The 24,281-nt window shown below is 49.1% G+C and overlaps 12 protein-coding genes across 12 annotated transcripts; 7 read left to right on the forward strand and 5 right to left on the reverse strand.

Annotated features, from left to right (window-relative positions):
- Positions 1 to 353: 353 nt before the first annotated feature.
- N7484_011352 (uncharacterized protein) lies at positions 354 to 1,259 on the forward strand (the record flags this gene model as incomplete). Its single annotated transcript, XM_057121739.1, has 3 exons — positions 354 to 455; positions 513 to 1,093; positions 1,142 to 1,259. The coding sequence occupies 3 exons, from the start codon at positions 354 to 356 to the stop codon at positions 1,257 to 1,259; spliced, it is 801 nt and encodes a 266-aa protein (XP_056967493.1).
- A 274-nt stretch (positions 1,260 to 1,533) lies between these two features.
- N7484_011353 (uncharacterized protein) lies at positions 1,534 to 2,906 on the reverse strand (the record flags this gene model as incomplete). Its single annotated transcript, XM_057121740.1, has 2 exons — positions 1,534 to 1,587; positions 1,641 to 2,906. 2 exons carry the CDS (start codon positions 2,904 to 2,906, stop codon positions 1,534 to 1,536), a joined length of 1,320 nt encoding a protein of 439 aa, XP_056967494.1.
- A 1,262-nt stretch (positions 2,907 to 4,168) lies between these two features.
- On the forward strand, positions 4,169 to 5,034 carry mog1 (Ran GTPase-binding protein MOG1; the record flags this gene model as incomplete). Its single annotated transcript, XM_057121741.1, has 2 exons — positions 4,169 to 4,245; positions 4,383 to 5,034. The coding sequence occupies 2 exons, from the start codon at positions 4,169 to 4,171 to the stop codon at positions 5,032 to 5,034; spliced, it is 729 nt and encodes a 242-aa protein (XP_056967495.1).
- Positions 5,035 to 5,370: 336 nt separating this feature from the next.
- Positions 5,371 to 7,437, reverse strand: N7484_011355 (SprT family zinc-dependent metalloprotease; the record flags this gene model as incomplete). Its single annotated transcript, XM_057121742.1, has 2 exons — positions 5,371 to 6,448; positions 6,509 to 7,437. The coding sequence occupies 2 exons, from the start codon at positions 7,435 to 7,437 to the stop codon at positions 5,371 to 5,373; spliced, it is 2,007 nt and encodes a 668-aa protein (XP_056967496.1).
- Positions 7,438 to 8,043: 606 nt separating this feature from the next.
- nar1 (iron-sulfur cluster assembly protein NAR1) lies at positions 8,044 to 9,901 on the reverse strand (the record flags this gene model as incomplete). The annotated part of the gene is made up of 2 exons (XM_057121743.1): positions 8,044 to 9,744; positions 9,797 to 9,901. 2 exons carry the CDS (start codon positions 9,899 to 9,901, stop codon positions 8,044 to 8,046), a joined length of 1,806 nt encoding a protein of 601 aa, XP_056967497.1.
- A 614-nt stretch (positions 9,902 to 10,515) lies between these two features.
- Positions 10,516 to 11,645, reverse strand: N7484_011357 (putative formamidopyrimidine-DNA glycosylase; the record flags this gene model as incomplete). Its single annotated transcript, XM_057121744.1, has 2 exons — positions 10,516 to 10,993; positions 11,053 to 11,645. 2 exons carry the CDS (start codon positions 11,643 to 11,645, stop codon positions 10,516 to 10,518), a joined length of 1,071 nt encoding a protein of 356 aa, XP_056967498.1.
- Positions 11,646 to 12,051: 406 nt separating this feature from the next.
- Positions 12,052 to 12,701, forward strand: N7484_011358 (MIX23 family protein; the record flags this gene model as incomplete). The annotated part of the gene is made up of 2 exons (XM_057121745.1): positions 12,052 to 12,124; positions 12,193 to 12,701. 2 exons carry the CDS (start codon positions 12,052 to 12,054, stop codon positions 12,699 to 12,701), a joined length of 582 nt encoding a protein of 193 aa, XP_056967499.1.
- Positions 12,702 to 13,060: 359 nt separating this feature from the next.
- N7484_011359 (peptide alpha-N-acetyltransferase complex A subunit NAT1) lies at positions 13,061 to 15,721 on the forward strand (the record flags this gene model as incomplete). Its single annotated transcript, XM_057121746.1, has 3 exons — positions 13,061 to 13,179; positions 13,242 to 15,212; positions 15,267 to 15,721. The coding sequence occupies exons 1-3, from the start codon at positions 13,098 to 13,100 to the stop codon at positions 15,719 to 15,721; spliced, it is 2,508 nt and encodes an 835-aa protein (XP_056967500.1). The 5' UTR covers positions 13,061 to 13,097.
- Positions 15,722 to 16,181: 460 nt separating this feature from the next.
- Positions 16,182 to 17,736, reverse strand: N7484_011360 (Tim22-complex subunit TIM54; the record flags this gene model as incomplete). Its single annotated transcript, XM_057121747.1, has 2 exons — positions 16,182 to 17,572; positions 17,646 to 17,736. The coding sequence occupies 2 exons, from the start codon at positions 17,734 to 17,736 to the stop codon at positions 16,182 to 16,184; spliced, it is 1,482 nt and encodes a 493-aa protein (XP_056967501.1).
- A 785-nt stretch (positions 17,737 to 18,521) lies between these two features.
- Positions 18,522 to 20,617, forward strand: N7484_011361 (serine/threonine protein kinase CBK1; the record flags this gene model as incomplete). Its single annotated transcript, XM_057121748.1, has 4 exons — positions 18,522 to 18,900; positions 18,966 to 19,161; positions 19,245 to 19,748; positions 19,828 to 20,617. 4 exons carry the CDS (start codon positions 18,522 to 18,524, stop codon positions 20,615 to 20,617), a joined length of 1,869 nt encoding a protein of 622 aa, XP_056967502.1.
- Positions 20,618 to 21,847: 1,230 nt separating this feature from the next.
- N7484_011362 (mfs monosaccharide transporter protein) lies at positions 21,848 to 23,401 on the forward strand (the record flags this gene model as incomplete). The annotated part of the gene is made up of 1 exon (XM_057121749.1): positions 21,848 to 23,401. The coding sequence occupies one exon, from the start codon at positions 21,848 to 21,850 to the stop codon at positions 23,399 to 23,401; it is 1,554 nt and encodes a 517-aa protein (XP_056967503.1).
- Positions 23,402 to 23,852: 451 nt separating this feature from the next.
- Positions 23,853 to 24,068, forward strand: N7484_011363 (Rpo12/RPC10 RNA polymerase subunit family protein; the record flags this gene model as incomplete). The annotated part of the gene is made up of 1 exon (XM_057121750.1): positions 23,853 to 24,068. One exon carries the CDS (start codon positions 23,853 to 23,855, stop codon positions 24,066 to 24,068), a length of 216 nt encoding a protein of 71 aa, XP_056967504.1.
- Between the last annotated feature and the right edge of the window lie 213 nt (positions 24,069 to 24,281).

Consider the following 24,281-nt stretch of genomic DNA (forward strand, 5'->3'; position numbering starts at 1 on the left):
TATGGGCTTTTCAATGTTGGATAAGTTATGGACTTTACTATGCCAATCATCGGCTGTAGCAGTAATATCGAGTACGAAGTGAGATAAGATGATAGCATCGTGTACCATTGAATTAGCAAGAATATAATGTGCAAAGATTCAACCCCATTCGGTCAGGCCCACCATGATTCCAGAACACCGATCGCCCGTTCTGCACATTGAATGCTTGGATGGGTTATCATCGTGACCAAAGTCCGATGACATCATTATTTCCGTTTGGAGAAAAACGCGGGAACTCCCAGAACCCATTCTCTGACATCAACCTCTCTACCCAAACTCTTGCAGGTGTAAGCTGTAGGCTCGTTCATCTCGCAATGCCCAACCACATCAAAGATGCCGCAATGGCCGAGGCCAAAAGTATCCAGGCAGCCTCCGAAGGTGTCCTCAAATCCGGCGCATATCTGTATCCGTTCAAGGCAAGCCACAAGTTAATGATAAAAGGCTGTTGAGGAATCACTAACTCAATATGCCAGGGTATAATCTTCTTTGCAACTCACAAAGATCTCTGGGGCCCATTTACCGCACGAGCTGGGCGAACCATCGGCCTGGGCTTGGGTATAACATCGTTCATGTTCTTTTTCACCTACGTACCCCAAATGGCCATTATGGCTTTTACTAGTGGTCCAATAGCTGCTATATCCGCAGCAGTACTCGTTCTTAGTGAGAGCGCGACTCTAACCAATCTTTTTTCGCGAGCTTTCCTGTGTGAGGATGCCCTGATTGATACGTTTGATGGCACCCTTGTTGCCCGTCAGCAGGAGTCTCTTGTTGCACAGGGACGTCAAGTCAAACCTCAATCTGCAGGAAGAGATGCCGTTGCAAGGTTGGGGAAGCTTTTCTCGAGACCTTTTGCGAAGTTCAAGCCACAGGTCCTGTTACGCTCTTTGCTCTACTTACCCCTGAATATGATTCCTGTTGTCGGAACCGTGCTCTACATAGCTGTTCAGGGTAAGAAGGTTGGCCCGGGACTACATGCACGGTATTTCCAGCTTAAAGGATGGAACTCGGTGCAACGAGATGAATGGGTAGCCAAGAATCGGGCGGCATATACTGGGTAAGTGAGCCTTTCGATATCCATCTTCCAATGCTGACCAATGTACAGACTTGGCATTGCTGCTTTTGCTCTGGAGATGATACCCTTTGCTTCCATCATATTTTCATTCACCAACACTGTTGGTGCTTCCTTGTGGGCCGCAGATCTTGAGAAGGCATTAGAATAAATTTTCCATGCTGGACCTCTGAAAGCATCAATACCCGATGGAGTAAAGGCGTCATATTGTCACTATAGGGTTGACGTGGAGGGGAAAGGGCGAGAATATCAGTTTGTCATAACAATAATCCATGAAAATGATCCAAAAAAGAAGATCGTAAGAGACAGAGAATTCCCTAAGGAAGATGAATCATATCTATATTGCAGAATTGTTGAATCATCGCATCTATTCTATATCATTTGGTGATCTATCGTTGTGAAAATGCCGAAAGTATTCTATATATCTAGGCCGAGCAGGTGAAAGGCTTGCCAACCGAGCCTGATTGGAATATGTGAACCTTTGGGATTAAAGTAAGTAAGGTATCATCAGGGGGAGAGAATATAAGCTCACCAAATCAGCGATACTTGCGTATGTACCGCAAATAAAGACGATCATGCCAACCACAAACACCACGCCATTGCAGATCGCAGCCTTCAGGTTATGTTTTTCATACCATGCGCCTTCCCTCAGGAGCTTGTACCACATCACCGGTGGGAAATAGAAGGCTAGACCAGAAACAAACAAAGATGACATGATAGATAACAAAGATGAGAATATAGGGATAGCCTCAGCAATCATCCATGCTATCACTGTTATAATAAAAACGAGGCCAAGCCATGAGACCCAGCCCTCCGGGGTATTGATGAAGCGGTTAATGGACTTCAGATACATCTTTCCGTGGATGTATCGGGAAACCACGGTGAGGTTGATAGATCCTGAAATGAAGATGACCGGAAGGGCCAGACCAAAAACAATCCGTGAAAGGAGAGGTCCTGCTGATAGTAGTGCTGGCGATTGCACACTCTGTCCTACAAAGGCATATATAATCGATCCTGTGAGAGTGTAAATCACAATCTGAACTCCACCCAGCCACCACATAGCTTTGGTGTAGTCTTCGGGGGTGTGCATATCATCCATGAAAGAAGGCAAGCAGCCAGCAAAGGAATATGCGAACACGATATTGTTCGTAGCCACAATAGCCGAAGTGAAAGAGATATCCGCCTTCGGCCACGCAGACCAATCCGAAGAGCCATCGCTCTGAATCCCAGTAGCAATCATAGTGACACCAATAGCCAAAACAATCGAAGCGAAATCAATGTATCCCAAAATGGCAATCTCCGCAAAAGAGGGCGGAACAGCAAGTAGCATCAAGATGACCGCAGAAACAATGCTAAAGATGACCGAGCATGAATCGCTCTGTGCAATCGTCTTGAACGCGATCGCACCAGTCAAAGCATGCGATCCAATCACGAACACAAGCAGAGCAACGAAGGCGCCAATAAAGATCCTTGATCCCCACCGGCCCATAATAAGCTGACCGACATCTGCATAGTGCGCGACCTCGGGGAACATAAGCTTAACCTGGCCGATAATGTAGCCTGCGTACATCGCAAGCAAGCCAATACCCACGGTCAAAATGACACCCGTGACCATACCCAGCGCCGCAAAAGCAGACGGTAACCCGAGACTGCCTAATGCGATCGCCTCAACGATCGCAATGATGGTAAGACGCTTCCATCCCAGGCTTCGAAATTTCGCGTTACCCCCTAGAAGATGCTGAGTCTCTGGATCCTGGGCATCGGGATCCTTCGCAATAGCGCTGTTGGGCCGACTCATGATGCCGGCTCGCCCTAGCGGTGATCACGTTCTTGGTGTTTATGTACAACCCCGCCCGCGAAGTGTTGCGCTCCGGCCGATAAACGAACGACAGCAAGGGAAGATAAGAGCAAGACCCGAGTTAGCAAGGGGGTATTGGGTCGATTGTGAATGAAGATCCGAGGATCAGAGATTATCTGATCAAAAGATGATTCAGAGTGGGCCGAAAACCGGAGGTATCCGCATGGTGGAGTTTATTTCCTTGACGAGCGAGATCCCCTTCTGGGCGCCAAGTGCAGGGTAATCATGGGTTCCTCAGGAGAATCTGGCGGAGTCATTGTGCAAATGGACCAATCATATTGTCTGAAGTTATTGGCTGCAGCCGAAAATGCGCGTCTGTGGTCATTTGACGAATCAAGTTGAAAATGCACATTATCACGCATAAAAGATAGGCAACAAACAGCAATTCAGGATATAAATATCCAATATATATGCAGGTGGGACTATCAAGGTTACTCCGACAATCGAATGTGTGAAACCATGCATGTTTAATTTATTAAAGCATAATGTACTCCGTGTATGCAATCTGTATAGCACCAGATCCAATTAAGAACACCTTGCATATGATCAATATCTTGCATCGATATATGCGATAGAATATATTCATTTTTCTAGCTCGCTGTACTGTAAACCCGGGACTCCGGTTCTATCGAGTCATTCCTTTTAACTCATGCATCCTACAGTACTACTGGTGCCTGAGGCCATAAACATATCACGTGGCATCAATTGCTTACATGTGGAAATGGCCTGCAAATGACTGAATTAGCAGTCCTTTGTGGATATTGTGAAAGGAACGCGAATTTTCGATGAAATATTTGACAAAATACTTACAGTAATCGCAATCGCTCATATTACGAGAGGTGGAGTAGACGATTGTGTCATTCGGCAAACGTCATTGGGCGGAAGACTGCCTCCCGCAACTGCTGCCTCCTGTGTGCCTAGCCTACCTAGAAGCATAAAACGACACCGAAAGCCTTCAAAACAGATAATCAATCCATAAGAATCTTGAGTGTGTCTTTTCAGTGCCACATTCTCAAATAAATCTTGGGAATTGCAGACGAGAACACGAAACGAAGAGAAGAAGAAAGATCATCGCAAAGCGGGGTCTTGGCATCAAAATTCTATATCGCAGTCAAGTTCCTCAATTTTTATCTCTGCCAGGCAAAGTGCAGAAAGTCCAAAAATAAAATTTTCAAGTCGACCATCAACGATCTTTTGCAACCATGTGGCAAGTCACCGAGCAAGACTTCTTTGGCGGGGCAATTCGGGGCGTGGTGCCACAGAAATGGATTGATGCCAGGTCAGTATATCTCCATTCCATACTCCCCGGAACATAGTTCCAGTTCTACCTAGGGCCAGTGTCAAAGGCGAATGTGATCTCAGTCAAGAGAGACAACGAAACCACACAAGATAAACCCATGGCTAACACTTCTCTAGCAACCTCCGCGAAATCCCAGATCACCAGGAACTATTCCTCTCACCCGACACGCTATCCAACATGATCATTGAGATCAACCAGCGTGTCTCTAAAGAAGATGCTCTGAGCACCTTTGCCACTCTCATCCAGCAGCAACCTTCACTAGCAAGTGGCGGCGGCAGCGTCGCTAGCGCCACACCCGAAACTGTCAACCAAGCAGCCGCCCTGTACCATCTTCATGACCTGTGTGAAGATGATGATGCCATGCAAGTGGTCGCACCGCCACGGCCCGTAACCCTGGGCCGGTTGCCTTCAAATGCGCCATCTGGATCATCAGTCAGTGCGTACAAGGGTATTGTCGAGTTCAAGACGACTCCTCGTCGCCGGGACCAGCGGTTGCCCGCTGCGGAAGCCGGCTCAGCTGTTGCGGGTGTGGCTATGAATGGTGGCTCTTCTAGTGCGCCGCCTTCCAAGACTTTGACTTGCCATTTCCTTCTTGTGCGGCTTGAGGCGCAGGAGACGGATTTGTTGACTTTCTTCAACGTGCCTCATGAGGAATTCGACAAAGAGGGAGATGTGCGGGGCTTATCGAAGGAGGAGACTGCTGCGGAGGGTATTATGAAGTCTGTGGAGGAGAGACTTGAAATTGTGGATTGGGGACTTTTTGTTTGAATCCGCGTGCAATAACATGGGGACGGGGAAAATGTTTAAATGTGGATCGGTGGTCATTATTCGGGTGTTTCTGGTATATGGATTGGGACCTTGGGATTGGATTGAGCCCTGGCGAGCAGTTTGAAGAACAAGTAGTGCTAAGAACCTTTAGATAGACAATAAAATGAATGATTACAACAAGATTCTACACGCTTCCTTGAAGCTAAAGCGTGTTTCAGTCTGATTTTAGATCAAAATATACAAAACTTGAAGGCAAAAGATGTTTTGATATCAACAATATACAGTAGAAAATTCAGACTCCACGCTATGATGGTAAATACAAAAGCATATGCGAAATTATAAGACAAATCTTCCAAAATCTCGTGTCACATCATCCACAATTTTCTTCTGGAAAGCTGGTGTAGCGGTGTTCTTCCTCGGTGACGAATTCCGCGGCTTAGGCTTAATCTGCTCAATCTTGTTCTTACAAGCACCGCAGCGAACGCGAGTTGGGTCAATACTCTTCGAGTGACGACCGTAGGTTTGACCACAGCTCACGCACGACCACACATACTTATAATCAATCTGATAGGAATGCTTCGTTGTAACGTTGATCTGACCGCCGTAGATGGGGTGATCCTTCAGCGCCTCAGCACATTTCTTTCCCCATTGCTTGAAGCTAGCACCATGCGGGTTGTCATGACAATTGGACACCATGTAGTTTGCCAAATGACAGTATTCATGGGCAAGGGTATTAAGCAGCCGGTACTCATCGTCGATGATCCGCTCAGCGAGCTCGATCTTGGCATGATGGACCACTGAGCCTGGGATCTGGCGACCATTTGAATCCCTGGTATTAATTCCACGCCACTGAGCTCGACCAGCGGTTTTCTGAAGGGTTTTGGACCAGACAATTTCCACACCACCGGTCTTTTCAGCCAGCTGGGTGACCTTACCTCCCGCCACGGCTTGGTCTAATACATGGAGGAAGGTTTTAGCGAATTCTGCTTTCTTGTTGTCGAAGGAAAGTCGACGGGCCTTGGCAGCTTTACGGGCTTCCGTCTCGGCCTTTTTGAGTGCGGTTTTGCTGGGTGTCTTTGCTTCCTTCGCGGTGACTCTGGTCATTGAGTCAGACTCCGTGCTTGTGGTGTCTTGGCTGCTGCCTTCGTGCTCTGAATCGTCGAAGTCCTGCAACAACTCGAATACAGAGCGACCAGGAGTTTGGCCTTTGCGCGGTGAATGTTGGTCCACCCAGTCGTTGGTTAACTCCTGACTCCAAAAAGCATCCGTGCTTTCACGATGAGGTGTTGGAGGGATACGGGATTTTGTTGGAGATCCTAGGAGACGCTTCCGTGATGGACTAGATGGTGGTGTCTGAGGACCTCTGCTTGTTGGTTTCAATGAAGGTGGAGAAGAGCCTAGCTCGATGATAGACCTGTGATATATACATTAGCAAACTCACTATTTGCCATACTATGCACGATGTTACACATACGGCGTAGCATCTGGTTCCACCTGGGAAGTTGGCTCATTGTCGCCGTTGAGTTCCAGATCTTCCATTTGTTTGGAAAGATCAAGACTATCTTGAATCGCGTGTTTGGGGTTCATCGGAGGGCTTGAAGGAAGCTTCACTGAATCAGGCAGCTTAACCTCTAGACGGAATGAATCAGAAGGGGAAGCATTTCTATCCACATTCTGATTCAGGTTGAAGGCAGGTCGTCGTCCCCTCATGAGTCTCTTTCGAGTGGATTTGGGAGGTGGTGATGGTGTTAGATTCTTTTGCACCTCTGTCTCAGAGTCGGATGTCTCATGATAGCTTAGCTCCTCATTGTCACTGACAATAAAGTCATCTAAGGAGGCAAAGCTATTGTCGCCAAGGTCTTCATCTGCAGCTTCAGGACTCAGATGGCTGAAAGGCCTAGTGGTTGTGCTAATTTTGGGGGTTCGTGCTGGGGTTCGGGCTACGTTTCGTCTGACCGGCGATCGTGGTGGAGCAGGGCTCATTGTTGGTGCATTTGTGTCCGTGCCATATTCCGTGAGATCATTCTCCTTCTCATAGTCGTCTGTTTCCAATTTGACAATGGGTCTTTGGCGTGGTCTCTGTTGTAAAGGAAGGAGGAGCGAGTTGGTTCTGGCGAGTTTAAGGGTTCGTGTTTTCTTTTGTTTCCCAGGGGAGGTGGATGGCGAGCTTTGATCCCCCTGCGTTCCAGTACTCTCAATTGACAGGTCTTCATCTGAAAAGATGTCGAAGAAGGCGCCTGAATCCTTTTTCTGCTTTTGTGTTGAGCCTTTGGAGGAGCGAGTGCCAAAGCCTATATCATGAGCAATGGGACTTGCAGGTGATTGGGAAGCTTGTGCAGTCAAGCATGCTTTCCGTGGAGAGCCGTTGAGGGTCTGTGATCTGCCTATGTTGAGTCGTGCCATCTTTGCTTGAGTCGTATATATTAGGAGAATTCACTTGGTGTTTATATCGGTTGGGTCAGTCGGCTAAGAAAGAAGCTTGCTCGGTCGAAAATGACACAGAGAGGGCCCTGCTTGTCGCATCACTTGCCAGTGAACAATGTTGCTTTTTGAATGATTGCGATGGGGGTTTCAACAATTGTGAATTGTTGACAACCTCCACTTAGGTAGGCGTTGGCACAGCAACCGCATTAAACGGTGCATCATACCCGTGCATGCATAGTCCACACAACAGTTTTGATTGGTGTTATCATCGCTATGCAAAGCCTATGTTAATTAATATACTTATTCAAAAGATTTGCCATATGTAATGGTAGTAATGAGCCATGATTAGCTTCCAAGTTTACGAACCACTTAAAGCGTGTATGTGTTTATCTAAGTTTCACTTCCGCCCACAAGAAGTGTACCATTGTCCAGAGAACTTGCATAAAAGTGCGAAGGCTTTCAATGCCTCTTGATTGACAATAAATTTATATATGCACGTATCTGGTATATGCCCCATTAAAATGCAAAAAAAGTTCCCAACGCCATGCAAGAGACCAATGATACAAAACGTGAAAAGGATCGCGACTACCATCCACCACCGATCTTTCCAGCAAGTTCAACTACCCGCGTGGTCTCATCTGCAGGCGCCTGTTCTTTGCCAACATCACTTTCCACCTTACGGTAAGTGGTATAAACAAGTTTAGTAAGTGGAATGCCCATGAACTGGGACCAGCGCTGCAAGCTCTCGTGAACCTGCGCCTCTTTGTCCACAATGGAGAGAGGCTGAGGTTTATCATCTAATTCAGTCTCCGAGTCTGATTCCATGGAGAAGTAAGCCTCGTCCACACGAGCAAGCCAGGCTCGCTGTTCATGGGGGGTTGGCTTTAATGTTTCAGACGCAACTGCCTCAGCTGGCTGAGGAGAGCCGGTCACTTCCCGGGCATCTTCTACCCGAATTTGCCCACCACCATTGGTGCAGCCACCAGGGCAAGCCATAACCTCCACATAAGCATAGTCAGATCCTGAACTGGCTCCTGATGCTGCGTTGCGAGACATAGGCTGGCGCCGACTGACCATGGGCTTAGCCACAGGCTTGGCCCCGGGCATTCGGGACGCTCGTGCCGGCTTTAATTTTCGAACAAGGTTCTGGATATTGCGGAAGCCATAGTATCGGGCCGCTTTCATAATGGGTTGTCCTTCTTCGGACATGAGAACGTACTCGACAACATCTGAATTACGTCCACGATTCGTGACAAGATTAGAACCTGGATTCCGTGCTTGGAAGGTGTTAAGAACGTGGTGCAAATAGCCTCCGGAGGTGCCTGTCGCAAGAGATTGTTCCACGGTGGAGTCTTGAAACGAGATAAATGAGCCCAGGGTCTGCTCTGGGAATGGAGGAGAATAAGACGAAGAAAGCGGCTGGAGAGGCAATTTTGGAAGCGAAAGCCCCCGGGACGAAGCCAAGGAGAGAAGTTCACGAGAAGTGATAACACAATCCACATCACGAACAGGTTCATATGGTTCAGTGATATTTTGCTCAAGGCCTTCTCGCCACGAAACATCTGTAAGTTCCTCGCGACTGGCCTCCAGCTTTTTGTCGAAACAAGGCATGACCGCCAGATGCCAGATTTGAGAGGGTGGCACTCCAAGTGATTTGCTCAAAACCGTTTTGAGGAAAGTTCCCGACATTGCCTGGGGAGATTTGAGTCGGGACAAATGCGGAAGAACGAAAGGATGTGTCTTTTCAGCATAGCAAATCCAGCCAGGGCACGCCGACGACAGAATCGGTCGCTTGGGAGGGGCTTCTTGACCCTCACTTGAAGCGCCCACGAGAGACTCGGACACTTCATCAGCCGTGAGAACCAATACTGCTTCCCGCATAGTATTTGTGTCCACAACCCAAGTAAAAGCACTGCCTTGCTTCCCGCCACTTCGCAATCCCTGCGGGCCACGCAGAAACTGGTCAATCATGTATCCCGCTTCCTTTTCCGAGATGCCATATGTTGCAGCCAAGCTCGCCCTAACCTGCGGGCTCACACTGGCAACAAATATCTTTCCATTTCCCGGTCCCGCAGGGCCAACTGTTGTTCCATGTGATTGGATTAATGGAATTTCTGGGTAGGCGTCGAGGGTATTGAGAACTTCGGTATGAGATTGTAGCGAGATCAAAACGGCCTCTGCCGAGGTCACGCAGCCAGAGCAAGCCAGACAGTCTGTCAAAGAGATTTGCGCCGGCGGAAGGTTTTCTGGTTCGACTTTGTCTTCGGTTGTCACTTCGTATGGATTCTGAAGAAGGTCAGTAAGCAACTAAATTACAAAGGCTGAGAATGATACATACCTGAGCCTCCTTGGAACCTTTTGGAAGTGATTCAACAGGCTTGATACATGCAACTCCCGGCGAAATGAAATCATTCAGATCGTCGGCCGACAGGATCGCGCTCATGGTGGCGGGGTACCGCTTTGGCAATGGCGAAAACTTCACTCACACAGAAAGCCTGCTTCCTTGGTATGTCTTTGTCCCCCAGAAAAAACGAATAGTAGATCAAGTCGTAGACCAAAGGAATTTAAAAATCGTTGCAGAATTAAGAGATATGAAGAGAGCCAACGAGTGTTACGGGCTTTGTAATCGGTGGCGATATCGGCCTTAGATAAGGACTCACCGCCGAATGATTGCCCCGCTGATTGGCTGTGATGAACTAATCTCTTAACATACGGATATGTCTGTTCCAAAGGTTTCTTTTAGGCTTGGAAGGTGTGCTCGACCTTTTGTTTAGATAATCACTTAAATTCATTTCTTCAAAGTTACATGGCGTACCTGGCAGTGGGCACTCTCGTATTAAAGACTCTCATGCGCCTGAGATATCAGTTCTAGCATCAAGATCATCCCACTTTCATTATATAGAAACCCGCTGGGGTTCAAAGGGCAAAAATCATATACTGTACTATCCCCATACACATCTTGCCAATTTGAATCTGAACCCACCAACCGAGCTAGCGTAATTAGCCAAGAAAGAGAGGAATACCATTCATTGATACGCTTGGAATTGTATCTGCATCTTATTTCTTGTGTGCCCGGGTAGAGCGTCTTCTAATACCGGCATCTGCTTTCTCCTCAGGTTCTTCCTTCACCTTTGATTTGCTGGTCATTGGCCGGCTTTTGACAGGTTTCGGCTCAGCCTCCGAGTCGCTCTCATGCTTGACACGCTTTCGTTTGGGGGTGTCGCTCGTATCCTCATCTTTACCCACTGTGCCACTCTTCTTCTGCACAGCGGGAACGACGGCACTCGTCCTGCCCCCAACGGTTACAAAGATGATCTTATCGCCGTTTGGAAGAGCAGAGGGTTGGTTTTTCTTCCCTTTACCCCATCGATGTTTAAAGAGCCAATGCTCAGGGAATTTTTCAGAGTCTGCTAGAACATCAAGGGCGGTTGTGAAGACATAATACATAGCTGTATGAAGCTCTTTGATCTGACCATCGGATAACGTGTTGCTTATTTGTTCAGGATGAATCTTGGCGTGGTACAGAATCTCATCACTGGAAACCCAATTAGCATCGGTTTTTGAAGCTTGAGAGAAACAACGGGCAGAGCTTACGCCATCCAATTTCCAATTCCGCTGAGATTAGCTTGGTCTAGCAGCAGAGCCTTGATTGGCATCCGCTTCTTCCTTAGCTTCTCCATCAGCCAAGACTCATTGACAATATCTTTATCTGCCACTGGATCTGGTCCATTCTCCTTCAGAGGCGTATGTTGGCGAATCTCGTCAGCGGGACAATCGACCAGACGAATCCGACTCAGCCTGCGAGCGTCCACAAATGCGGCCTCAGTTTTAGGCTCATCGCTGGTCTCCAACAAGAATTTCGTATACTTTGGGGGCCATTCCTTGTCTGCTGGTTTGTCGGAGCGATAGTAATAGGTATCGGCATCCTTGATCTTCAGCCATCCTGACATGCCAAAATGCATCACTGGATGTGGAGGCGATGACATCGTGATCCAGAAGTATTTTCCTTGTTGCCCAGCACCCACTATCTTCTTGCCTTGTATCGACTTCTGAAATTCCTCGGCGCTAGTGCCCACCTTGCCGTACACGATATCATCATGTTGGGCTTGAACCTTGGAGAGGGTCTTTCCGACCAGGTGTTTGCGAATAAAATGCACTATGCGCGCCACTTCAGCGTGTTCGGGCATTTTTGAGAGAAAATTATACAACAAAACTTGATTTTCAGGTATAATGTATGAGGCTCAAGGCAGGGAATATTCTAACGCGTCTTGCCTTTACACGAAACGCGGGATCACCTGACTAGAATTGAAAGTAGACGGGACCATTCCCGATTGAGAGAGCATACCACTGAATCATTCTTCCAGCTACGAAATTACGTCAACTACCTTCAAGTACTAACCGGCCTGAGCTGTACAAGATACTGCTGGATATCTGGTACAATATCTACTTTATTCCCGACATCATTACTGGACGCCTTTGGCTTATACTTTTCGATCATTTGCTCCACTCTTCTTCGTCTCCACCTAAGCCAAGCTGGAGTGGTTCTGGGCTAGCAAGACGAACGGACAGCCCGAGGACGCTGTTCGCAACAATATGTCAGGAACCTCGATTTCGGAGACTCCGGCACTGACGCCTCAATTCTGTTTCAATGAAAAGCTTCTTCGAGGTGTGTAGAAGCTTGCGCCCGCAGCTCATGGATTTGCCTCCACTGACCTTTATATCGCATCTTACCAGATTTTCTTCGCCTATCCCGCTCGACAATCGACGATTCAATTACACAGAATCTAAATGCCTTGATTACGCCCGCTCGAGAAGGGTTCGACCCATCATCTACCGCCGTGCGACAAACCGATTCCAGAGGCCAGAAAGTCATCCACCCCGAAGCTTGCCAGGGCTTCAAGGAGAACGTGCTATTCTCCTCATGGCAAACCCGCTCTGACGTGTTGAATTATTGCGCTGGGGTAGCTACCAGTCCCGATCCTGAAGATCCGGACTTGATTCTTCGAGAAACCGAGTCCGCCCGAGACCGAGAGCGAGTCGTCGATGAACGACTAGACCCATATTCGGGTCGCTTCTTCCCCAAAGAGCCTCGAACTGAGTCGCTGGCTAATTTGGTTCGGAACCAGCGCACGGTGGAGGAAATCATACGAGCGCGAACCTGGGGGCTGGTGTCAGAAAGATGTGGCGCTAGCTCGTCATGGGAAGATGCTCTCAATAGCTGGCGACACAAGCACCAGCGATGAGAACTGGTCATAACGCATAGCTGCATGGGCTGGTTCTGAACTTTGTCCATACAACTTTGCCATCCTTGTACATTATACTGCATATAGGCGTATGGTCTGACGAATATGACCATGTGGGCATGAACAATCTCGAGTAATATCTTTGATCATAATTAAATAGCTCAAAAAAAAAAAAAAAAAAAAAAAAAAAAAGGCCACATGCAAGTAATGTTTTACCATTTAAAACCTATTCCTCATGTTGACCAATTTAGAGTGTCCTTGGGGTGCTCAGGCTTGTCCTACCGCATCTTATCGGGGCAGTCATTCTGCCAAGTTCGGACTCGGAGAAGTCGCTCCCCGCACACTTTGATTCCTCTCACGCACAAGGCAATCCCCCCCCCCCAGCCATCGCCCACCATGCCGCAACCATTGAACCCCAAGGACCAGTCCTTGTTTCGTCAAGTGGTTCGCAACTTTGAGCTGAAGCAATACAAGAAAGGTCTGCCCTCTTTCCCCTCCTCAATGGCCGGAGCTCAGCTGATAGCATTTTCACCGAGACAGGCATCAAAACGGCAGACCAAGTTCTCCGCAAGAACCCCAAACATGGAGATACACAGGCGATGAAGGCTCTGATTATGAGCAACATGGGGCAGTCAGAGGAGGCCTTTACGCTGGCCAAGGAGGCCCTGCGCAATGACATGAAGTCGCACATTACCTGGCACGTTTACGGCCTGCTATACCGACAGGAAAAGAACTACGAGGAGGCGATTAAGGCATACCGCTTTGCCCTGAGACTTGAACCAGAGTCGGCTCCCATCCAACGGGATCTGGCCCTGCTTCAGATGCAGATGCGTGATTTCCAGGGATATATCCAGACTCGTACAGCGATGCTGCAAGCGCGCCCTGGCGTGCGACAGAACTGGACAGCACTAGCAATTGCTCACCACTTGTCTGGAGATTTGGAAGAGGCCGAGAAAGTGCTTACCACATACGAGGACACATTGAAGGGCACCCCACCCGTTTCGGATATGGAGAACTCAGAGGCAATCCTGTACAAGAACACCATTATCGCTGAGACAGGCAACCTTGAAAGAGCTCTCGAGCATCTTGAGAAAGTTGGATACCGGTGTACAGATGTTCTTGCGGTCATGGAGATGAAGGCCGACTATCTGCTGCGACTTGGACCTGACCGCAAGGCTGAGGCCGAGGAGGCATACACTGCGCTTTTGGAGCGGAACCCCGAGAACTCGATCTATTATAATGGCTTGATTCAGGCAAAGGGTATTGCGGAAAGCGACCACAAGGCATTGAAGGCTTTGTACGACGAATGGGTGGAGAAAAACCCGCGTGGTGATGCGGCTCGCCGCATTCCCCTCGATATCCTAGAAGGGGAGGACTTTAAGCAAGCCGCGGATGTTTATCTCCAGCGGATGCTGAAGAAGGGCGTTCCATCTCTTTTCGCCAACATCAAATCCCTATACACCAACGCGGCCAAGCGTGACGTAGTACAGGAACTGGTGGAGGGCTATGTCTCCAGCAGCTCGGCACAAGCGAATGGTTCCGATGATACCAAGGAGAAAGAATTCCTGGAATCGTCTTACTACTTCTTGGCCCAACATTACAACTACCACCTCAGCCGCAACATGTCCAAGGCCATGGAGAATGTCGACAAGGCCATCGAGCTATCACCGAAGGCGGTGGAATACCAGATGACCAAGGCGCGGATCTGGAAGCACTATGGTAACCCGGTCAAGGCAGCACAGGAGATGGAGAAGGCTCGTCTTCTGGATGAGAAGGACCGCCACATCAACACCAAGGCTGCCAAATATCGGCTCCGCAACAACGAGAACGAGAAGGCTTTGGACAACATGAGCAAGTTCACCCGCAACGAGACTGTTGGTGGCGCCATGGGTGACCTCCACGAGATGCAGTGCCTGTGGTATCTCACTGAGGATGGTGAGGCGTACCTGCGACAGAAGAAGCTGGCCTTGGCACTCAAGCGCCTCCACGCCGTGTACAATATCTTTGATACCTGGCAGGAGGATCAGTTCGACTTCCACAGCTTCTCTCTGCGAAAGGGTATGATCCGTGCCTATGTCGACATGGTGCACTGGGAGGATCGTCTGCGCGAGCACCCCTTCTACACACGGATGGCTACTTCCGCCATCAAGGCATACATTCTTCTCCACGACCAGCCTGAACTCGCCCACGGACCGATGCCCACTGTTGTCAATGGCGCTGATGGATTGACTGACGAGGAGAAGAAGAAGGCCCTCAAGAAGGCCAAGAAGGAGCAACAACGCCTGGAGAAGATCGAGGCCGATAAGCGCGAGGCAAGAAAGGCTGCCGCGGCCAATGCCAAGAGCATTGACGGAGAGGTGAAGAAGGAGGACCCTGATCCATTCGGCAACACTCTGGTGCAAACCAAGGATCCTCTCAACGAGGCCATGAAGTTCTTGACACCCCTTCTCGCCTTGAGCTCTCAAAACATTGACTCCCAGACCCTCGGTTTTGAGGTTTACTTCCGCCGAAGTAAGTTTAATCGATATTTTTGTATAAGGTTTTTGCTAACACAAGGCTCCATAGACAAGCACATCCTCGCCGTGAAGTGTCTCTCAGCTGCCCACGCCATCGACCCCTCCAACCCCACTCTCCACTTGCAGCTCTTGCAATTCCGCAAGGCACTCGACAAGCCTGCTGAGCCTCTTGATCCTAAGGTTGCCGAGGTTGTCGAAGCCGAATTCGAGAAGCTGCTCCCCAAGTCCCAGAAGCTTGAGGAGTTCAACGAGTCTTTCCTTTCTGCCAACAAGGGCAGTGCCACACATGTCCAGGCCGCTCTCTCTGGCCGTATCTTCTTGAATGCGGCTTCGAAGGCCCAGTGTGAGCAGGATCTGTTAGCTACCCTTGACTCTTCTGATATCACCATCGATGAAGCTGTTCCAGCTCTCGATCTTTTGACCAAGTGGGGCGGCGATAAGGCCGCCTATGCGGAGAAGGCGAAGCAGAAGTGGCCCGAGTCTTCTGTTTTCCAGCTGAACTAGAATTATTTCTCACCAGTGGAGCTAAATTAAATTCCACGAAGCCAGGAAGGGAGATATGATCGCTATACATATGATATCAATCACCGTTTCAAGGAGGAAAAAAACAAAATGAAATCAAATATTCAAAAATTTTCGATCAACTCACCACATTTTGTAGAGTAATGTGTTATGCGAGGACTGGGACAACAGTCTTTGAATGTTCGCAACCGATGTACAATTTTGGTAGATGGAAATCTTTAAATGATCTATTGCATACTTTGCCATGTACATCCCAAGAAAAAAAGACAGAACATTTTGAAAGGCGCCTTAATGTACAAGCCGAGGAGAGTGGATATGCAGACATTTAGACTGAGAAAACATGACATCCTTCATGTTGAGGAGATGAAACACGAAACACCACCTTTCTATTATAACACATGGGCCCCAAGGAGCCCTTTGGAAACTGAATATAATGCATTGATTACGCACCAAACTCATCATCGTAGTTGCCAATGATTGGTTTGCGGCGGATGGTCTCCTCATCCTCACCGTATCCGTACTTAATCCACATGCTCTTCCAGAAGGGGATGGGCAGCGGACGCTCTTCACCAAGGATGTATTCCTGGTGCTCAGCAATACGCTGAGAGCGAGCCTCATCCTCAGGAGAAAGGAGCGCAAGGTTCATGCGCGACGAAATGCGAGGATCCAGGACGATATCATCCAGCCACTCGCGCTCCAGCTCTGCATCATCGCGCTTACGCACGGACTTGTGCCAGGACTCCTCTTCCTTCTCCAGAACAGTCTGTTGCTCGTGACCGCGTGCAGCGTCGGTAGCAGAGCCATCGGGGGAGGGAATAGAGTCGACGGAGGCACTGCTAAGCTCGGAGCCCACGCTGAAGGATTCGTCGCGGTAGGGTCTCGAACTGTTGGCGAGGACGAGACCGGCAACCTCACGACCAATGTTCTCGGCGAGATGACGCTGGTTGAGGAAGCGGTACATGCGGATGGGGGTATTTAGGAAACCGAGGATATGAGGGAATTCGATGGGGACGGAGCTGTCGAAGGACTGGGGGATAGCAGGGGCGAGTTGAGCAGAGGGGTATTCGGCAGTTGCGATATAGGCAGGCTTAGGTCCGGTAGGTTTGGATGGCTTTTCTTCTTCTTTCTTTTCCTCCTCCTTCTCATCTTCAAGCTTCTTCTCAAGTGTTTCGAGGGTCTCCACCGGAGACTGAGACGGGGTCTCGGCCGGGGCGTCTCCAGCCGCAATCTCCTGGATGGGCTCTTCAGACGCCTCGGGAACTGGGATTTCTGCAGCGGGAGGGACTGGAGCATCCATGGGGCCTAACCAGCCCTCATGTAAGCCCCGAACGTACTCCTTCCAGGTGTGTCGACCAATAACCAAGTCACCCTTAGGACCGGGCTCATCGTGAATCCCGATGGATTCTCGCGTCGCCAGTACAACCTCTTCAACACCAGTCTCGTGAGCATCTGTGCTGGGCTCGCCGGCCTTGCGCCTCAACTTTCGGATGTTCTCTGCTGTGCTGGCGCGCACCTGGCCTTCCCGTCGGCCTTCCACAACTGTATAGTCTAAAGCCGCGGCCGTTAGGATGGGCTTCACGTATTCTTTGAAATGATCTCTAGCGACTTTCAGGCCGTCACCTGGCGGTGCGGCGAGATATACGGTCAACCTGCGGCGCATCTCCTCGACAGGTAGTGGTTCTTTCGCAAGGTGGGCCACCAGCTCGCACCATTTTTGCTGCGCGCGGCGCTTCTCTCGACGGTCGTAAATCAGAGCACCAGCAAAAGATCCGGTGATAGTGAAGAAGATCATCCAGTTTCTGGAAGGAAGCTTAAAGCGAATGTTCGGTAGACCTGGTGATTTCACATTTGGCGTTAGTATTCTCTCGTCCGATGTCTGAATTTCCCGTGACAATGGAAGCTTTACCCATCATTTTGAAGACCGGATTAGGTGGCTTAGGGGCAGCCTGAGGCTTAGCAGCCCCAGTGGGTGCTGCTGAACTAGACGGTTCCGCCATTGTTTGGATGTGAAAACAACAGTGGCAGTTGCTATTGCCGTCCTGAATCTGGAAAAAGTTGCCCGAATACCGGCGCCAGAATTGATCCGCGTCACGTGCGCGCTTATAGTTTTTACATTTTATAAAGTTATCTCTTTCGTTGTTTATGATTGAAGGAAATAAGTCATATTCTGAATCCTCATGTCAATTTGATGAGTGCAATATAGTAGGATCTCTTGTGTTGGCCTTCATATACAGTCAACTTGTGAAATCCATAGGGATTCCCAAGTGGGTTCCGCGGAGACAGGCTGCTACACTAAGGCTATATCCCAGTTAACAATTTGACTGGAATGTCTTATAACTCTGAATCAATCAGGGGAGAATTACCCCTCCCCCTGGAATATGGTGATGTAGAATACAACATAGATACCTTATACTCAATGGTTCGGTCCTGACGATAGTTGATCTCGGATCTAAAACCATCTTTGGTAATATCCAAGCAATGGGTGCTAGATCACCATGGTTCGGTCTTTTTTTTTTCATGTGTATTTCAAGGAAAAGATTGAGTTATATACTCACAAGGGAAAGTAACAAGCAAAGCATATATAGGTAGTGTGACCAGTCATGAAACTCCAGGGGCAAGGCTATAACAATCTCAAGTAATTATCGGGGGTGGATTATTCTTTGCCTCCTGAGAGCCACCGCTCCTTCCACCTCTCCCCGCCTTCTCCTTTACCCATCACTTTCCTTCTTCCCCCCACCATCTTTTTGTCTAAAGTTCCCTGGGAGTCGGGGCCACTGTCAAGATGGATCCCAATAACAACCCCAACAACCGCAACAACATGAATTACGGGTACAATGACCGCAACTATAACGCGGCTAACAGCCGCGCCTATCCCACCACCCCGTCCGCTTTTCCCCAGCCGATCTATCAGACTCAGGGGGCCCAGGACCATGTCGACCCCTCGAACCCGGCCTACGCTCCTGGCTACTTCATGGCCAGCCATTACCCGCCCCAGAACCAAGCCCAGGCCCAGTATGTTCAACAGCAACAGCAACAGCAATACGCGCAGCAACAGAACCTGCAGTCACCGCAGGCCGCCTACCAGAACCGCATGGGCTATGCCAATGACGGTACCAATGGCCTCATCCAACAATTCTCCAATCAGGATCTCAATGCCAATCGTGGGGGTTTCTTCGGTCGGACAAACTCGCCTTCTCAGCGACCTCGTACCGCGGGGGGTCTCCAGCGCAGGGCCAGGCCCAGGCCGCACACTTGGTTCCTCCCGTGCCTCGCAGCCCTCGTCCGCCGGCCGAGAATGAGGAGTTGCAGCGATTCCCTGACCGATACTCCGAGAATGTGCACAAGCGGGGTAAAGCTGCGAAGGAATTGGTGACAGTCTTCTTCCACGAGAATATCGAACGTGCTCGGGATCGTAACATGCGGTGAGTACAGAACGTCTGCGTCGACGATGATAGGTCTTTATCTTTAATGTTTACTCCGGTTGCTAATTGGTTCTCCTCGGTAGATCTGTGGACCTTGACAAAACCCTCCGAGACCCCAACGTTGCTGCCGAGAAGAAGAGCGAGGATGCCGAAGTGATTTCGAAGAGAGAGTCAGACTTTCTTCGATTCCTTCGAACCAAGGAAACTCCTCAAAACTTCCAGACGATCAAGATCATTGGAAAGGGTGCTTTCGGTGAGGTGAAGCTGGTGCAGCGCAAGACCGACGGCAAGATTTATGCCCTCAAGTCTTTAATTAAGACGGAGATGTTCAAGAAGGACCAGCTTGCGCACGTTCGAGCGGAGCGTGATATTCTAGCGGACTCGAAGGACAACCCATGGCTGGTGAAGCTGCATGCTTCATTCCAGGATGCGGCTTACTTATATCTGCTGATGGAATTCTTACCTGGTGGTGATCTGATGACCATGTTGATCAAATACGAGATTTTCTCAGAGGATATTACTCGCTTCTACATGGCAGAGGTTGTGATGGCCATTGAAGCCGTCCACAAGCTTGGCTTCCTTCACCGGTAAGCGAACCAGCGCCGATCATCTACTTGATCAACTCCGCGTGCCCTCAACCTGAACAATGCTAATAAACGCTCCCAGTGATATCAAACCCGATAACATTCTTCTTGACCGTGGTGGCCACGTCAAGCTCACTGACTTTGGTCTCTCGACTGGAGGCAAAAAGACCCACGACAACGCTTACTACCAGAATCTCCTTAAGAACTCGACATCAAAGGACCGCAACCGCAACTCCGGCTACTTCAACGATGCCATCAATCTGACCGTCTCCAATCGTGGACAGATCAACACCTGGCGAAAGTCTCGTCGCGCCATGGCATACTCAACTGTTGGAACTCCTGACTACATTGCCCCCGAGATCTTCAACGGCCAAGGATACACATACCTGTGCGATTGGTGGTCTGTCGGTGCTATTATGTTTGAATGTCTTGTGGGTTGGCCTCCGTTCTGTGCTGAAGACACCACGGATACATACCGTAAGATTGTGAACTGGCGTGAATGCCTCTACTTCCCTGATGAGCTGGTTCTCTCGCGTGATTCCGAGTCGTTGATTCGAAGCTTCCTGTGTGACCCTGAGCACCGTATTGGCAATGACGGTGGTCAACATGGCGGTGCAACCCAGATCAAGAATCACCCCTTCTTCCGGGGTGTGGTGTGGGAGCAGCTGCGGAATATTCGCGCACCATTTGAGCCACGCCTCAGCTCGAACATTGATGTGTCTTATTTCCCTATCGACGAGATTCCACAGGAGGACACCAGCGCCATTCACCGTGCTCAGGCCCGTGCCATGCCGGACTCCCAGGAAGCGGAGATGAGCCTGCCCTTCATTGGGTACACCTACAAGGCTTTCAACGCTTTCCAGACAAGTTAGATGCTTGGTCATCTTGTTCTTTTGTTTCTAGGATTGCCACTGAGCTTTGTGTTGAGTAAATCAACGTGTGAAGGCGGGCAGGGCTTGCATCGCCGTGGTTTCTAGCATATGCAAAGCCGTGGAATTTTAGACTGTTTTGATCTCGACACGAATCGTCATTCAGCATATCAGCGCGATGTTTTCCGAATCATGACCCCAAGCGCCGTCTTTTGGTTCCAGTCATCAATATCTAACGTCCTACGTGATGGTTTTCTTCCTTTTCGCACCCCCCAAGAGATGGGGTGTTTGGACTTTGGATCCTGCACATCAGGTCATGATTTCTATCCCATAGTTTGCAAAATCAAAAATATTCCCTCTATGCGATATACTTACCGAATTGATCTGGACCTAGAGTGCTGTCAACTCGAGGCTAAGATGCCATCGGTCAATGCCGAGCACCTGTAAAACCTTCATGAATTCTACTGCGAAGGGGTTCGATTCGGCTTGATACCTCGAACAATGACCCGGAAATAAGAAACGAGAATGTGCCAATATCACTGCCTGAGGAAACGTAGTCCGCGCAGAACGTATCTTCGCCCTTGGTGCCAGCCGCAACCCCAATCTTGATCCGATTTTCAACGATATCTTTCAAATCAGGACCGGATTCTGTAAACTGCAAAAGCTCATCCACCCAGGAATTCTGCCAATTCTTACCCAAAGGCCCAGCAATGGAGAAACTATGTTCAAACCCCCTCATTTTCATCCGATAGGCCTGCAAATCAGCATTCTTACCCAAAGAACGACATGTATCTAGCAGTATAAACGCCCGATCTCAATACTTGAACAAGGATTGAACTTTCGGCTTATACCTCGCCTGGGATGCATTTGAGAAGAGGATGCCCTGAGACTGCAAGTTACCTAAGTGGGGAATGGTTCGCAGATTAGATGCAAGGGCGTGGTTTAACCTGGAATTGTTATGATTTGGGGTGAGAGTGATAGGTGAGTCCTGGTTCCACCACATATGCAGAGATGCAACCTCACAGATCCGTCCAACCTTCGATATCCATGAATCATCGCCCTCAACTCACTAAGTATTTTATATAGATAAGATGAAGTACTTTCCTATATCCTACTCTCCTCAACCCGGGAGGTTCAGATTCTATTCTCAAAATCTATAATTCCAGACTACAACCCACGATGGCCATACAATCCGATTCTCCCCAAAATGGAACCCAAAGAATCACCACAAAAATGGTCTATCTTACAATATGTGTCTCGGGCGCTGCATGGATCGCCGAGTTCGACAATGGCTTCGCCGGTATCGCCCTAGTCATGCCCGCATTTCAAAAAGCATTTGGCCACTGTGAACAAGTTCGTGACCCGACCGGAGCGATGATCGAACAATGCGTCTTGACAACACTCCAACAATCCCTTATCAGTGTAAGTATATTATTCATGGCGGTCGGGTGTGCGCTGGCAGGATTCTTCGGCTCAGTCTTCGGCCGGCGAGCCACCATACAGATCGCCTGTCTATTCTGTATCGTCGGTGCAGCCGGGATGCTGGGTACATCAGGGAGTTTCCTGAATTATATGGTTTGTAAATGCATCAATGGAGTCGGAATTGGTCAGCTCCTGGCATCAAGCATCATTTACGGTTCTGAGTGCGTTGTCGCAAGCAAACGGGGCCTTCTGATGGGTATCTATAACATTGGACTTGCGCTGGGGAATGTAACTGCAGCGGGTGTATGTGCAGGATCAGCAACTTTATCACCAAAGAATGATTGGCAGTGGAAAACTCCAATTATCTGCCAGATTCCACTAGGCGTTATCCTCGGCCTGGGCGTGATGCTATTCCCCGAATCGCCGCGGTGGTTATTACTGAAGGGAAAAGATGAGCAAGCGCGGAAATCGTTTGCTGAATTCCAGAGCTTGGATGCGGATTCAGCTGCTATCAGAGACCAAGTGGAGGATGTGCAGAGACATCTCGATTTCGAAAGAACCTTGGACGCCAGTACATCCTGGACCGAGATCTATACTAGCGTCAACCTTCGCCGAACCGCCGTTTCAGCACTCATCCTTGTCGCGCTCGCTATCACCGGCATCCAATTTGTGGGCCCCTTCGCAGCACTCTTCCTCAGTGACCTTGGACTCAAAAATCCGTATCTTGTCAACGCGATTGTTGGATTATGCATTTTCGGCGGTGCCTTCATCGGCCCACTGGTGCTAGATTACGGCGGACGACGATTCGCCATGATTTACGGATATTCAGCGATGGCAGCCTGCATGCTCATTTTATCTGCCATTAGCACCGCACTGGGACAACATAATCCGATATCGCAGACCGTGGTGGTTGTCTTCCTCTGCATCTGGGCGTTCGTCTTCGGCGGATTCATCGGTCCGAGTGTATGGCTTGCTTCGGCTGAGATGCACAGTGTGCGAATGCGAACGTACGGGCAAGCCAATACGACGTTCTTCTACGAAATCTTCAGTTTCGGAGCCACATTCTGGACGCCTTATATGTTGAATGCCCAGTATGGGAATATGGGGTCCGATGTTGGATACTTCTACTTCGGGGTTACGATTGCGGTCCTGATTTTGGTGTTTCTGTTTGTGCCGGAGACCTCAAGATTGACACTTGAGCAAATTGACGATATATTTCAGTCTGGAAGGAGAGCTTGGAAGACTTCGACAAAAAGGAACATTGCTATCTCTCGTAGTGGTTTGCTCGAGACGGCGAAGTCTGAACATGAGGTATTTGAGATTGAAAAGGTTCGAACTGTATCTACAAGCCCTACAAGCCAGTGAGGAAGTCATCAAATATGACCAAGCGAGCTGAGTATCTGATAATCTTTCACAATGTGATGAAAAGGTCCACGTACTTCGGTATGCAAGATTGAGAAAAACTCGTCTTTTGAGCTCTCGTTGCGTATTCATATAGAAATCGGGATTTGAAATCTTTGATTTGGCTTTAGCTTCAGCACCATGATCCTAGGAAGGCAGATGTATGATTCGTCATGCAAAACTGAATTAAATCAGAGCGTGTTGTCTCCAGAGCCTTCAGACTGGTTTTAGTTATAGTTGGTTGTCTACTTAACTTAGTTATCAAATTAGTTCGGTGACATGCTTACATAATCTTCAAAGATCCGCGCCGAAAAGAAAAATCCCGCCGGCTTATCTTGAACATCTTCACCATCGCGTCCATCACCCAGCAAAACCTTCGAGCGCATCGCCTTCGCAAACCCACAAACCGCCCAAAATGTCTCGCGAAGCTTACCAGGTCCCTGCCTCTGTCTCCGGCAACCAGAATGCCTTCAGCAACGATACCGGATACGGCGCCATGGCCATCGACTCTCCCTCCGTTGTCTACCTGTGCGGCGAGTGCTCTGCCCGTGTCCCCATCAAGAAGGGAGATCAGATTCGCTGCAAGGACTGTGGTCACCGTGTGCTCTACAAGGAGCGCACTAAGCGGTGAGATTCCCTTTCACTTTCAAGCTTCTCCGAGGCTCTCTTTGCTGGCGCATAGCTGACTTCTTTTTTCTTTGTTGGATAGTATGGTGCAATTCGAGGCTCGGTGAAACATACAATGATGATGGAGAATAATGGGTCTGGACGAGACTTGCGGTCTTGGAGTTGAAGGAACCCGACTTGTGATATCTTTGCGCTTCTTTATTCTCGTTTGGACGAA

This window comes from Penicillium longicatenatum (assembly GCF_028827895.1).
Source record: "Penicillium longicatenatum strain IBT 33135 chromosome Unknown contig_7_segment0_segment0, whole genome shotgun sequence".
Classification (NCBI taxonomy): Eukaryota; Fungi; Ascomycota; class Eurotiomycetes; order Eurotiales; family Aspergillaceae; genus Penicillium; species Penicillium longicatenatum.